The sequence below is a fragment of the Nicotiana sylvestris genome, chromosome 10, assembly GCF_000393655.2.
Source record: "Nicotiana sylvestris chromosome 10, ASM39365v2, whole genome shotgun sequence".
NCBI classification, from domain to species: Eukaryota; Viridiplantae; Streptophyta; class Magnoliopsida; order Solanales; family Solanaceae; genus Nicotiana; species Nicotiana sylvestris.
This window is the reverse complement of record NC_091066.1, coordinates 13,973,859-13,988,671: the sequence shown is the minus strand read 5'-3', so window position 1 is coordinate 13,988,671 and position 14,813 is coordinate 13,973,859. Positions and strand designations below refer to the sequence as shown.

The following is a 14,813-nucleotide window of genomic DNA, read 5'->3' as shown; positions in this document are numbered from 1 at the left end:
TCTTTCGTTTTATCGGCAAGTCTCAAGCTTAAGAAATTCTTGTCAAAGGAAACAGGTGGTTCGATGGGAACTTTTTAAAGCTAGATAGATGGGTGGAGCACGATGGGTGTCTCGACCCTCATTTCACCGGCGAATCATTAGTGGTCAACATGGTGGGTCTCCCGGTGCATCTTTGGTGTCTTGAACTATTCAAGAAGATTGGGGAAATCTGTGGGGTTTTTTATTGATGTCACTTGCAGCTTACACGATCTCTCGCGAGTAAGGATTGTGGTGAGGAAAGGGGGCAGAATCCCTGTCTCCACTGTGGTGGAAGATGGCTACTTGATTTATAGGGTTTGGTTGAGCCCTGAATTTCACCCTATCTTTATGCCTGTGATAGTGGCAGAAGAAAAGGGAAGGTCAAATAGAAGGGAGGGGAGGGCTCACCGGATCAGTGGTCTAAGCCAGAATCAAATGTTAGATCGAGAAGAGATGGGAGGTTTGAATTTGGGAGAAGAAGACAAAATTTTAATAGGAGGAGACGACGTGAATGGGTTAGTGATGCGGTCTGGAAAGGCAGAATGGGCCGGTCCTCTTCTAATTATCATAGGGTCGGGCAAGGTTTCAGCAAGTATAGGCCCGGGCCTCCTCACATGGGCGCAATAACTTTTCCCAATTCTATTAGAATTGATCCAAAGAGGCCCAGATTATTTCAAGTTGCGTCTGATAAGGCTTCTATGCATATAGGAACAATCGTTCCTCCTTCTTTTGCCAATGGTGCTTCACACAACGACATTTCTTCACCGAGCTCTAGTGACCTGCGCCCCTCTTCGATGGCTGTTGCTTCAGGGGCAGCACCGGCTAAAGGTGGTGCTGTTATTCCACGGCCTCCCGCCTCTAATGGACCCAACTCCATCGCCCCCTCATCTGCTCCTGGGCTTAGTTGTGCTGAGGTTACACTTCAAGCTTCTTCTTCTTCTGGGGAGATTGTTGAGCATTCCCCAATTGATGATAGTGCCGGACTAGTATTTCCAGTTAGTATGCCGCCAAAGGTTCCATGCTCTCTTCCTTCCTGCTACCCTACTGGTGTTTCTGGACATTCCTATAGCAGCGGGGTGTTAATTTCAGATGTTACTGCCCCTCAAGGAAATAGTGAGATCCTTTCGGCACCTAAGGTTCCTATTGCTAGCAATGCTATGGTCTTGTATTCCTCCGACAGGAGCAAGGAAAGGGTACATGTAGAAGACGCCTATCCAATTTCGTCAGGGATTGGAGGAGGGGATATGTCTTTCCGGATGGAGGATAAACTATTAAACTTTGGGAAGTTTCTAGGTGTTTCTTTTGAAGGGAAGGAAGATAGGGTGTTAGAACTGTTGAGAGAGACTGAGCAACAATCTTTTTATGATGGTGCAGGGAGGGAGTTGGGTCAAGGTGTTAAGCAAAATAATTTAGGAGATGTAGTGGTGTACCAGAGAAGGGGACATGTGTATGACAGGGAGGAAGGGAGCTCGGTTGGGGGGGGGATGGGGAAAAGGGGGATATTGTTACTTATGGAGGTTAATATTCTTTCATGGAATGTGAGGGGGATAAATGACCCAAACAAAAGGGTCATCATCAAAGTGAGAGTTAGAGAGTGGGGTGATTTTGTTTTCAGGAGACAAAAATGGAAGTTTTGTCGGATGTGATTGTGAGGAGTATTTGGGGAGGTAGTTGGGTAAAATATGACTGGGTTCCAGCAGTGGAAAGTGTCGGGGGCATTTTTCTTATGTGGGATGATAGCAGCACTTGTCAAAGATAGAGTGAGCAGGGTGGAGTGAGGATTTGGGGGAGTGTACGGACCGGTAGGAGAAGAGTCCAAGGTGTTTTTCTGGGAGGAACTGGCCAATCTGATGGGGGAATGGGATATTCCATGGGTTCTAAGGGGAGACTTTAACACTATTAGATTCCCGAAGGAGAGATTAGGGTGTAGTATGATTTCGGGGGCCATGGAGGAGTTTTCTGACTTCATCAATGATCACTTTCTCATTGATTTTCCTCTATCAGGGGAAAGGTTTACTTGGGCCAGGGCTGAGGATTCCAACTCTAGGTCTAGACTTGATAGATTTCTGATATCGCCCTCCTGGGATGAGCTAATGCTGAATGTGCTGCAGATTCCTTTACCTATGATGACTTCGGATCATTTGCCTATCTTGCTAGATGGATGCAGAGGGAGGAGGGTGCGTGCTCCCTTATGATTCGAGAACATGTGGTTGAAAGTGGTAGGATTTGGTGACAAGGTGAAAGAATGGTGGACAAGCTACGGGGTATCAGAGACACCTTCATTGCATATTTCGAAGAAACTTAAATTGCTCAAGGGAGATATTATTAGGTGGAATAAGGAGGTTTTTGGGAGGGTAGAGGTTAAAATGAGGGAACTTATGCATGAATTGGGGGAATTAGAGAGAGGGGAAGGGGCGAGAGAGTTAGATGAATATGAGAAAGTGAGATTGGGGGAGGTTAAGAGGGAAATAGTCGAGTTAGCAATAACGCAGGAGACTAGTTGGCGGCAAAAATTGAGGGCGCTCTAGTTAAAGGAGAGGGATTCGAATACCAAGTTTTTTCACCGGGTGGGGGTTGCAAATCGAAGGAGAAACTTTATAGAGTCCTTAGTTATGGATGGGGTGAGGATTGAGGGAGAGGAGGAGGTAAAAGGAGCAATAGTGGGGGGTTTTATGAGAACTTATACAAAGAGAAAGTTAGTTGGAGGCCGACTTTGGGGGGAATAGAGTTTAACCACATAGGGGAGGGAGACAATGAGTGGTTAGAAAGGGCTTTCGAGGAGGAGGAGGTGCACAAGGCTGTGTCGAGTTGTGCTGGTGATAAGGCCCCCGGGCCTGATGGTTTCTCTTTGGCCTTCTTCCAGCTTTGTTGGGACACCATCAAGGGGAGTTGATAGAAGCCATTTAATACTTCCATGTGAATGGTATTTTCGAGAGAAGTATCAATGCTTCTTTTATTACTATTGTGCCTAAGAAAGAAGGTGCATCTTGTATCAGAGACTACATGCCTATTAGTCTCGTGGGGAGCATTTACAAGATTATTTCTAAAGTGCTTTCCAACAGACTCAAGAAGGTTCTTGACGTGTCTATTTCGTCCTCCCAAAAAGCGTTTGCGGAAGGTAGGCAGATAATGGATGCTGCTTTGGTGGCAAATGAACTTGTAGACTCCAGAAGGAAAAATAGAGAACCCGACTTACTATGCAAGTTGGACCTTGAGAAAACTTTCGACAATGTCAATTGGGAGTTCCTGGATCTCATTATGATGAGGATGTGGTTTGGGGAAAGATGGAGGTGATAGATCAAGTTTTGCATTTCCTCAGTCAGATTCTCTGTCCTAGTTAATGGTAGCCCGTGTGGTTTCTTTGGCAGCTCCAGGGGTCTCAGGCAAGGTGACTCCCTATCTCCCATGCTATTTATTCTAGTGATGGATGCTCTGAGTAAAATGATGGATCGTGCGGCGGGCGGTGGCTTCTTAAGAGGATTCTCAGCTCCGATCGGGGTGCTTAGTGCCCGAAGAGTTTCTCATATGCTCTTTGCAGATGACACCCTGATTTTCTGTGATGCCGATATGGATCAGTTGACCTACCTGAAGCAGGTCTTGCAGTGGTTTCAGATAGTATCATAACTCAAAATCAACCTCGACAAGTGTGAGAGTTTTCCGGTGGCTGAGGTTGCTAACGTTGATGCTTCGTCTTATGTTCTCAGATGTAAGGTGGGATCCTTTCTTACTACTTACCTGGGTCTCCCATTGGGCGCTTCGCATAAGGATACTACGGTTTGGAATCCAGTGATCGAAAGGGTTGAAAAAAGATTAACACGCTGCCAGAAACGGTACTTGTCAAAAGGCGATGAGGAAGTGCTTATTAAAAGTACTTTATCGAGTATGCCCAGCTATTACTTGTCCCTGTTGCAAGCTCTTGTGAGCACCACAGAAAAACTGGAGAGGTTTCAAAGGAATTTTCTTTGGGATGCGGCGGATGGAACTAGAAAGTTTCATCTAGTGAATTGGCAGACAATCACTTCCCCAAAGAAGTGAGGTGAACTTGGAGTAAAAGATCTTAGGGTATTCAACATATCTTTGTTGGGAAAGTGGCTGTGGAGATTCGGGGTAGAAGAGCATGCTCTATGGATGGTCATAGTAGAAAAGTACGATTCCACGGGAGGGGGTTGGAGGACCAAGACAATCACAATACCTTTTGAGTGTGGCATGTGGAGGAGCATCATGAAGAATTGGGAAGCTTTCAGTGGCAACATCACTTACAAGGTGGGAGATGGAAGGAGAATGAGCTTTTGGAATCATAGGTGGTGTGGAGAGGATACTCTGAGGGTCTCCTTCTCCCATGTATTTAGAGTTTCAAACCAGAAGGAATTGATGGACCAACAGATTCGTAAGGAGCATGGGGGTGGGGGTGGGGGGGGGGTGGGGGGTAGTATGGGACCTCTTGTTTAAAAGGAACATGCAAGATTGGGAGATTGTGGAGCTCCAAGATTTGTTGACACTGTTATATGGGCAAGACAAGCCCCAACCATCTTATGATTCTTGGAGATGAGGTTTGTGTGGCGATGGTTTGTTCACCGTAAAGTCCTTTTACCAGAGTAAGTTGGTGAGAGAGGAGACCACTTTTCCATACTCCTCGATCTGGATTCCTAAGGCTCCCACAAAGGTGTGCTTTTTTGCATAGCTAGTGGCGAGGGAAGTGATTTTGACTGCTGAAAATCTGCGAAAGAGAGGGATTAAACTTGTTATTTGCTGCTACATGTGTAAAAGCTCAGGGGAAGAAGTTGATCATCTTTTGTTGCATTGCCCTGTGTCCTCGGCTTTGTGGAGGGTAATCCTGAATCTTTTTGGTGTTCAATTGGCGATGCCAAGCACGGTAAAGGAAATGTTATACAACTGGGCCGGTTTCTGTAGAAGAAAAAAGCAAAAGACGTGGAAGTTCGCCCCATTAGCTCTCATGTGGATAGTTTGGGGGAGAGAAATAGGAGAACTTTTGAGGGGATTGAGTCTCCTTTTTCACATCTTAAGAATAGTCTTTTATTTTTGATCGCTTTTTGGTGCACTCATATAGCCCCTACCTGTTTAGAAGATTGGACGTCTTTTGTAGAGAATCATGTTCTGATGTAAATTCTCTACTTTTTGGTATACGGGAGTTCTCTATTAAAAAAAAGAAGCTATTAGCACCATATCTGGTTCGCTAGAACTTGGTGGCGATTTCTCAATTTTTTGGAAAATAATAAGATTGGTTACAATTTTTTAAAATACCATAAAAAAGAATGAACGTTGTCACACATGCATCTGTGTCTGTTTGCGTTGTTGGAAAATTAATGAACGGATTCATAGATAATCCGATCCTAATTATAGACTGGATAGAGTATGATCTATTTTCTAGTGATCGATAATAATGCTCATGTAATTACGATTACCAGCATTAGTGTGTCGATTTAAGAAGCATGTATTAGCCTTCGCAACCCAGACCTCACTTGTGAGATTATACTGGGTTTGTTGTTGTTGTATATTGGCCTTCGCAAAGGAAAATCATTGCCAGGACACTCATAAGCAAATAGCTTAACTACAAATTGTGTGCAGAATATATAACTGCTGTGGTTTGTATAATAACACTCATTTTTTTAATAAAGAGTTTATATAATAACACTCCATGAGAGACCTGTATTTTGTATGATTAGAAAAGCCTTTGCAGGCAAGAAGCATTCATAATGTCATAAACAAGAAGAATGAGTGTACTTGCAACCATAATGATCAGCTGATTTAATCTACACTAACTAGAATCTCATTTCTTGATACAACTTGCCCATGTACAGCAGGAACACTCCACCATTAAAATGGAGACGGCTGCTTCTTTGGGCATGAAAGAATAAATAATCATATTTATATATTAAAAAAACATTTCAGGCTTGCTACGAGGTAAGGTACCGAGATGCATGTGTAAAACCCCACAGCTGCATCAAGAAAAAGAAACTGTCAAACATTGGTAATAGAATGTTCAGCAAAGTATCCAAACAGTATACTTTCTGGACAAGATTGGCAGCACAATTTTGAGGAACTTGTCTAAATAATTTTCTCGAGTCTGCTATGACGTGTAAAGTGTCCGCGTTTTAGAACACCTTACTAGTGAGTTTGTGACATCTTAAGCTTTCAGGCATTGGTGAATGATCCTATTTGACTTATTTAAGCCATAATCCTTAATTATCAATAATAGGTTGGTTTGGTATGAGAGCAGAGCGGCTTGACTTTTATAAGCTTCCCTAACACTAGAACAACCTTATGATATCTTTTCCTGCCCTAATCTATAACCTTAAAATGTAAACGAGAACAACACAAAGGGCAGCTCTGTGCACAAAGCATCCCACGTACACGTAGGGTCCGGAGAAGGGCTGCACCCCAAGGGGTGTGATATAGCAGCCTACCCTGATGCAAGGGTCAATGGCCGATTCCACGGCTTGAACCCGTGACCTAAGACAACTTGACCGTTGCTCCAAGGCTCCCCTTCTAAACGAGAACAACACATCACTTGAGAATTGTTCTTCAATATATTTTCTATTTTTATCCTTCTCTAAAAGACCTCTTTATGAGTGCTTTATTACATCATTTGAATTTTGTCGACCTTCCAAAAATGTAGTCTTTGAAATATTCAAGCAGTATGATTCCCAGTTATCCTCATCTATGGATCAACTGTGATCAAACTTTCTAAAATAGAAGTGCCTTTGTTATACAGTTGTTATGCATCAATATGTAGACAATCCATGCAGATTAGGATCGTAAGGAGAGAGTTAGATTTATGGAAGACCATTCAAAAAATTTCCCCTTTTTCTGAGTACAGTCCAAAGTCGGAATTATAAATGAGCTTACACCTAAGTTTCCCTTTCCTACCTCTTATTTTTGCACGAGTTATGCAACTTTTTTTATTTGTATTCTTTTGTGGGACAGGTGACAAGAAGATTATTAATTAAAGAAGACATTACCTCAACATTCTTCAACTCAAACTCTTCATTATGTGCCAAGCACGAGTTGCCAAATGTATCACAAGGTCCACTATTGCCAGATAACCTTCATCAAAATTTATTTTATCACAAAAATGGAACTTCAGAAAATTGTAAGAAAGAAAAGAAGAAATCTGCAAGCTACAGTGTTGAACGCCAGGCACAGAAACTTACAGATCTCCGTCCAAGCATAATGCGAAATGTCCACCGCCTCCAAGTGCAAGGAAATCATTCATGCACAAGTAAAAATATCTGTTGGCACCTAATTCCAAAAAAAGATAAGAAGATTAGCTTACGTCTGCACCCTCTCATGGATTATGTCAATGATAATTTGCTCTTGCAATCTTTTTTTTGATGAAGTAATTTCATTACTGGCATCAAGAAGATGTAGAGAGTGCAAAACACAAAGTGACACTAGACAGCTCCATTACAATGGGCCTATGTTAAGGATAGGAAGCTTTGTGTTCAAAAATATAAGGGGGGGGGGGGAGGGTGTATTAACAGGTGTCAAGCTCGAGCAGTATCAAACAACAAGCCTACAGCTACATGATCAGTATATATGAATGTTGGAGAAAATCTTATATACTTACATACTAAACCAATATAATCTCTTTTACTTTAGTATATAATGGAAAATGTACATTAAACAGATATTATGTTAGAATTCCTCAACTTCCTTAGAGGAAATTTTTCAGCCACTGCTTTTTAAGGACTTATATAGTAGCCAGGTGATATACTTACCCGTAGGTCTAAATAGTCTTGGTTCACCATATACAGTTGTGAATACAAATGTTTGAATTGTTCCCTGTCATAATCATAGAACAAAGGTACCTTAGCATTGGAAATAAACATATAAGAAAAAAAAAAGAAGAGAGAGGTCGGTTAGGATGAAAAAGGCAAAAAATAACTACTTGTTTCAAATGTTTACGTGACTACTAATAATATAGAATATTTCTTCTTGCGGAATGGTGTTTGACTTAGCAACATTACCAAGGGTAACACTAAAGAACAAAGCTGGTAATCTGTTCTTTGAATAATAGTTTACCATTACTCCATTAGTTCAAATTGATTAAAGAAAATGAATATGCGGTATTGTCACATGTCAAGGAGAAAAGAAATATTACTTGGTACTTTCACTTCACAGTTGGCTTAAGTGGTGCCTCAAGCAACACACCAAATACAGCACCTTTCAAACTGTTTTACGTGATTGCTAAGAATATACACTGTTTCTTCTTGCGGAAGGGTGTTTAAAACTAGACAACAAAAGATGGTGGTTTGGAGTCCGAATATTAGTTTACCTTTAGTTTGGATTGATTAAAGATAGTCAATACTGGCTATTATCACTTGTGTCATATAAAAGGAGAGAAGAAAATTTACTTGGTACTTCCTCTTCGCGGTAGGCTTGAGTGGTGCCTCAAGCAACCCACCAAATACAGCACCTTGCTTATCACCAGTAATCTGTAACAAGCATGATTAAGAAAAATTCACATTGACTGATAACGAATTTTTTTTAAAAAAAATGCTAACATATCGGGAGTGCATGCGCAAAAAGTTATGGCAGTAATGTGGAGGCGAAAATACCAGTAAGCAAGGACCAGAAGTATCAGCGCTCTTGCGAATTAGAGTACGAAGAGATATACCATGTTTCGCAGTGCTGCCCTTCATTCAAATAAACAGAATAAATATGAATATTCAAGCCCGAGAGTTGCAACAGATTTTGCAGTAAAAACTAGTTTTAAGTCGAAGTTACCTATATAACAAGACCCATTGACAACCTTTCACTATATTAGGGAGGGAAGACTGGAAAAAATCATACAAGCCCGGAGAAATGAAAACAGAATCATCAATGAGATTAGGCACGGATTGCTCTAAATTGTCTCCATCAGGAGCATCTTCAAAAGCTTCGAAACCGCTGGCGACACTCCTTGCAGAATTAGGCTCTCCATTACATCTAGGTGTATAGAATGGTTCGTTCGGCATCTCTTTGTAATCATCATGATCATCACAATCTGTGTATCTTTCCAAAGGTCTATCGCGCCATGAGAAACTTTTACTTCTCCACGTAAAAGAATGAGATTGAAGTGACTTGACATCATTTTGATCTCTGAGCTTAACAAAATTTGTTGACGGTAGAAAGAAAGAAAGTATAGATGATAAAGATCTACCCTCTTTGGTGTATGGCCTGGCCTAAACACAGAGAAAAACAGTGTCACAATAATAGGTCAATCAAAGGTTGCATACTAAAATACTTAAGAAAACAGTAAGTCTGCTGATATGGAAACACAAAGGGGAAAATAAGTCTATAAAATTTCTGCTTGAATAAACCAAAATCCTACTTCAAAAGGACCAAATAGGAAAAATGTAGCATGTTGCTCAACTTAGCAGAAAATTGCATTCAACGGACTTCAGTTAGAATGTCAAGTGTTCTTTGCGATAAAAAATTTGTTCTTGGAACATGATAAAGCTTGCTGGTGTGGCTATATAATTTTCAATATCCGTTTCACTTATATCGGACCTGTTTCATTCCAATACTCAATAACTTGGAGGTCTTTAACATTAGAGGTTCTCTGCGCTTTCTACTGACATACAAATCTCTGAAAGACTTCAAAGACAGCTCGCAAACGCCTAATGTAAGGACACCAGCATGACTAGTGCTTAACCCAACTTGTCTTTTGTTATCAAAAACTAAGGAATAGTTCTTTTACTAATAACCGAGAAATCCCGAGCTTCCGCTAGCGCACAGTTCGAAATTCCATAACCGAGAAATCCCCGAGCTTCCGCTACCGCACAGTTCGAAACTCCGTAGATAACGGGCATATGTCCCTCTTTCTTTGTCCACTTAAATACTAGGCTTTGTTTGCGACTCTGCACAAGATTCGGACTCATGATAAGTGCCTAATCCACATCATCGTGTTGCGCTTTTATCACTAGACCAAAGCCCCATGGCAAAGTAAACAATAATGAAAACCAGTCAATCCTTCTAATAAGGAAAGAAAAAATAATTCCCATCACATAATACAGAGTTCTCTAAATATTTATTTTTTAAGGACAACCAATTTAATACATTATCAGATTAGTCAGCTCATTAAGGGATCATCAAGATTCAAACTCTAATGTTCTAACTTCTAACTACATTGTTCTTCCTCATATGTCTACATCTTGGTGCGCCGAGTTACCCGGTACCTGTGTAGGCTGGAGATTACACGTACCAGGTGAAATAGTCGAGGTGGGTGCAAGCTGGCCTGGACACCACCTTAATCAAACAATAATATTCAAACTACAATGACATTGCTTAATAATCAAAATATCAACCTCAAAAACAGATTAAAGGCAAAGATCTCAGTCTCATAACAACATACACGTACAAAATATAGGGGCTTTTATACAAAAAAATTAAAATAGAGAAAGAGAGAAAAAGAACCTGATCAGGAGGTTGTTGATCAGAAGATTTAGAAGGAGAATCAGAAAAAAGACGTGAAAGCTTCTCAGAAACTGTATCTTTTATGGCATTCATACCTCTTTTCCACCCCTATTTTTAGCTGCTACCCAATTCAGAAGCTTTAAATTCAGAACAAAAAAATGGGTATGTTTTTTTATAGGTCAATGTGAACGTTTGCTGATTTTAGTTATGTGCATAACGGGAAAAGGGAACAACTTTGGATGGAGAGGGAGTTGTGTGGGGATGGCCCCGAGGGGGGGGGGGGTGTCCAGCAGACCAGCACCGACCGATTGTCGTAACAGCCGAAAGATCAGAATGTCAAAAGAAAGAAAGAAAAACTCATCTGTCCGAAATTTAAAAAATAAAACCATAAATATAGTTTGTGTTATAAAGCAATAAAAGAACAAGAGTATTGCCCAGAGTAACAAAGTCAATTCTTATTGATTTGGGATAAATTATAATGTGATAGAAAAAGTAATTTAGTCTTAAAGTAATAAACTCTAAAAACTCTCTAAAGATACACATTCACCTTAAATATAATTTTATGGAAAAAAAGAGTACACATATCTACCAATATACCTTTTGATTGCCTTGTTAAAAACCTTGTAAGAAAAATTTAGTGGGACAAAACCTTTTAAGGAAAAAAAAGTACACCGCGTATTAACTCCCCTTGATAAGACAATTAATTCAGGAAAATTTACATGAAAATACACTTGGAGAAGGTACTTTTCACCCGCCTAACCCACAAATACGGTTTTCATCCAATAGCCCACAAACATTAATTAATTTTATGAAAACAAGTCAAACTCGTAAATTTCGTCAAACTTCGTCAACTACACCCATAATCACGCCTAAATCAGATTCCGCTTTTTTCTTTCATTTTTATATTTTCCTTTTTTCCATTTTCATCTTATTTACTTTTTACTTCACTCTTTATAGTATTTCCTAAAATTCACAATATCAAGAAGTTGAAGTAAAAAATATATTCATCCTTAAAGCCTATAATTTTAATTTTTTTTTTGTTTCAAAATTCAAAATTTTGTAAGGGAAATTCTTATTTCACTGGAAAAAAAATAAAATTTACATTATTAAACACCTTATATACATTGTTATACATAGTCATACGTTTATTATACATAAATATATCTATGTTGTATAATATGTATAATCATGTATATTTGTGTATAATCATGTATAATTCTGTATAACTATGAGAATACATACAAATATACATGGTTATACAAAGTATATATAGTTATATACAACATATACATCATTCTTCCACCCTTCAGAAGTCATTAAAAGTGAGAAGAAGAAAAAAAATAAGAAGGAAGCACTACCAAAAAAAAAAGGAGATTTCATAACTTAAAATACGAGACAAGAATCAAAAGAAATAACCACTCAATATTTTCTTTTTCTTCGAACGGGAATAAAACGATTCTCTAATGTCAAAGTCGGAATCGGCTTCGGCGAGCACTGAATCAAAAAGAAAAAACTACAAAAGATAGATCCGGTGTGAGCAGCTTATTTTTGACCTTGTTTGAATTTATTCCTACTTTTCTCTACTCACTACCCACTTTCCCCACTTTCTCCACTTTCTCCACTCACTACCCACTTTCCCCATTTTCCCCACTCATGTTCCCCACTCTCCCCACTTTCCCCACTTTCTCCACTCACTACCCACTTTTTTCACTTTCTCCACTCACTACCCACTTTCTCCATTTTCCCCATTCATGTTCCCCACTCTCCCCACTTTCCCCACTTTCTCCACTCACTACCCACTTTCCTCACTTTCTCCACTCACTACCCACTTTTCCCATTTTTCCCACTCATGTTCCCCACTCTCCCGAAAAAATATTTCCTCCACCCACTCTTCATCATTCTCTCTACCTATAACACACACATCAAAACCTCACCTTAAAAAAAATTATATATAGAAAAGGGCACATTTTACAAGAGAGCTCTCTTCTTCTTCTTGGATTTTTTCTCCAAGCAACAGACAAATACAACAGATCTCACAGACAAATACAACAGATCTCACCCTTTCTTCCCAAGAAAAACGACCGCACACACTCATTTTACCACGGAAGCTTCTCTGAAAATGCACACCTGAATTCACACCCAACATTTGAGAGACTCACTTTGAAAGTTCTTCACACTCAAAAGAGCTGAAAACAAAGGCTTCAAAATTTAAAATTTTCAGCTGGATTCGGGTAAAAGTTTGCTGCTCTGTTGCTACTGTTGAAATTGCTTCTTGAGCTCCTTATGTGATTTGGATTCTGCTTTTCTTTGGCTTATCTCTTGGTGTCCGCTTAACTCTGTTAGGTCAGTCCCAAATCCTTTGTATTATGTTTTGCTGAATGGCTATATAAAGTTATTGAATTCCTTTTAGATTTTTGGATTTGCTCAAAAATACGATTTCTGCTATTCTAGTGTGTCATGGATGAATGTTTGGTTTCCATTTGAATAAAGTAGTGTAATGAATCGAAAAATGTTAAACTTTAGATTAAATGTTGACGAAGTAAATGCTGTAAAGATTTTGGAATCTGTTATTTGCTTTGGGAGTCTTTACTCATTTTCTTTAATTTTCACTTCTTGTCATCGAGGAAGAGAGTAAAATCCAAGCAAATTTGCTCTTAAATCGAGGATCTGATGGCCATCAATGGTTATCTTTTAATAGCAAACAAGCCGTAAATTATATTCTATACTCCATTTTCAGAAATAAGATAAGCGACATCATGAGGTATATAGTTTTTTTTTAGTAGCAAAAATATAAAGATCTATAGTATCACATGTTTCAACTCGTAGGCATAATGATTCCTCAATAGTTTGTTAATGAGTTGTTTGTGCACTCCAACTTTTACAACCACAATCTACTTTATTTATTTGATTAGTTTAACGTCAAAATTTGCCCCCCCTATCCTCTCTGCCTCACGTTTTCTGGTTCTTGGACTTTTTGCCTCCTGATTTATCCAATCCTTTTTTTACTAGTCTATGTATTTTCATGACTTGTAAATTAAGTTACATAAGTCAAGCAAATTTAAATATATATATCTTCCTTTTTTACAAAAACTTTTGAAGTATGTATATGTTCGTGTATGTATAAAAGAGATAGAAAACGCAAGCTAAAAAAATAGAAATTGGCTTGAACTTTCGTAGTTTACTTTAGGTGCGTTAATTGAATAATTGTCATAGCTACGGGTACGGTTCCCGTAACGTAGTTTGTGACACCTAGTTACTAAAATCCGGGGGTACAGTTATGTGACCCGGCCACAATTTAATCTTTTAAAAAAAATTAAACGTGTTGTAGATCGTGAGTACGGTTCTCGTGACATAATTCGCAATATGTAACAATAATTAAATAAAAGCGGTTATAAGGTAAAAATGCACAATAGTTTAAAACATGTATTAAAATCAGATAATATGCCAGTTATAATAGTTTAAGCGACCGTGCTAGAACCACGGAATCCGGGGATGCCTAACACCTTCCCCGGGTTAACAGAGTTCCTTATTCAGAATTTCTGGTTCGCAGACTTCAAAAAGGAAAGTCGAAATTTTCCTCGATTTGGGATTTAAAATAAATCGGTGACTTGGGACACCAAATAAACTATCCCAAGTGGCGACTCTGAACAAAATTGAATAAATTAATCTCATTTCGAATAATGTCACTTTAATTGGAAAAACTCCCTTGTACTACCTTCGGGTGTGTAAAAAGGAGTTGTGACTGCTCTGGCGACTCCGCTGGGGAACGAACCCAGAATCTCTGGTTCAGGGTTCAAGAATTCGAGCTTAGAATAACTGTTATAGTTGGCTTGTTTTATTTGATTTTTACATGTTGAGCCTAATGTGCTAAATGCTGCTTTTACCGCTTTGATATTGTTTGGACTGTATATAAATTGCTACGAAACCCTCCTCTCTCTGAGTCTTCTACATCATCTGGGAAGTGTGCACTTCGTGTGACTTCTTTTCTGTTAGAGTCTTATCCCAATTTTAGAATGAGGTTCGGATAAGTTACAAAGCCGGTGAAGCTTCTGTATTCCCGGTACGCTGCCCCTCGGCTCGAGCTGTCCGCTCGGGTAAGCCAGGTCTAGAACAATAAACCTAGGTTTTTAAATCTAGTATAACAAGCCTCATGCCGGATCCCTAGTAGGAACGTTTATTTGCATCACGTGCATTTGACCTTGGAGACTCAACACAGAGGTTGGGTCTGTCTAGGACAGGTGTACCCAAATTGAAAAAGACCATCCTGATGCATCTTACGTGCTACTTGCGCATCTGTTTGTTTCGGCTTGCATGTTGACCGGCTTCTAGAACAGAGGAAGAAAATCAAAAAAAAAAATCAAAAAACAAAATCAAAA

General features: G+C 39.4%; 1 protein-coding gene across 1 annotated transcript; it reads right to left on the bottom strand.

Annotated features, from left to right (window-relative positions):
- Positions 1–5,656: 5,656 nt before the first annotated feature.
- Positions 5,657–10,768, bottom strand: LOC104212160 (uncharacterized). The gene is made up of 8 exons (XM_009761363.2): positions 10,438–10,768; positions 8,767–9,203; positions 8,598–8,670; positions 8,394–8,474; positions 7,758–7,821; positions 7,191–7,278; positions 6,999–7,083; positions 5,657–5,975 (listed from the first exon to the last, which is right to left on the bottom strand). Exons 1-8 carry the CDS (start codon positions 10,528–10,530, stop codon positions 5,934–5,936), a joined length of 963 nt encoding a protein of 320 aa, XP_009759665.1. The 5' UTR covers positions 10,531–10,768; the 3' UTR covers positions 5,657–5,933.
- Positions 10,769–14,813: the final 4,045 nt, after the last annotated feature.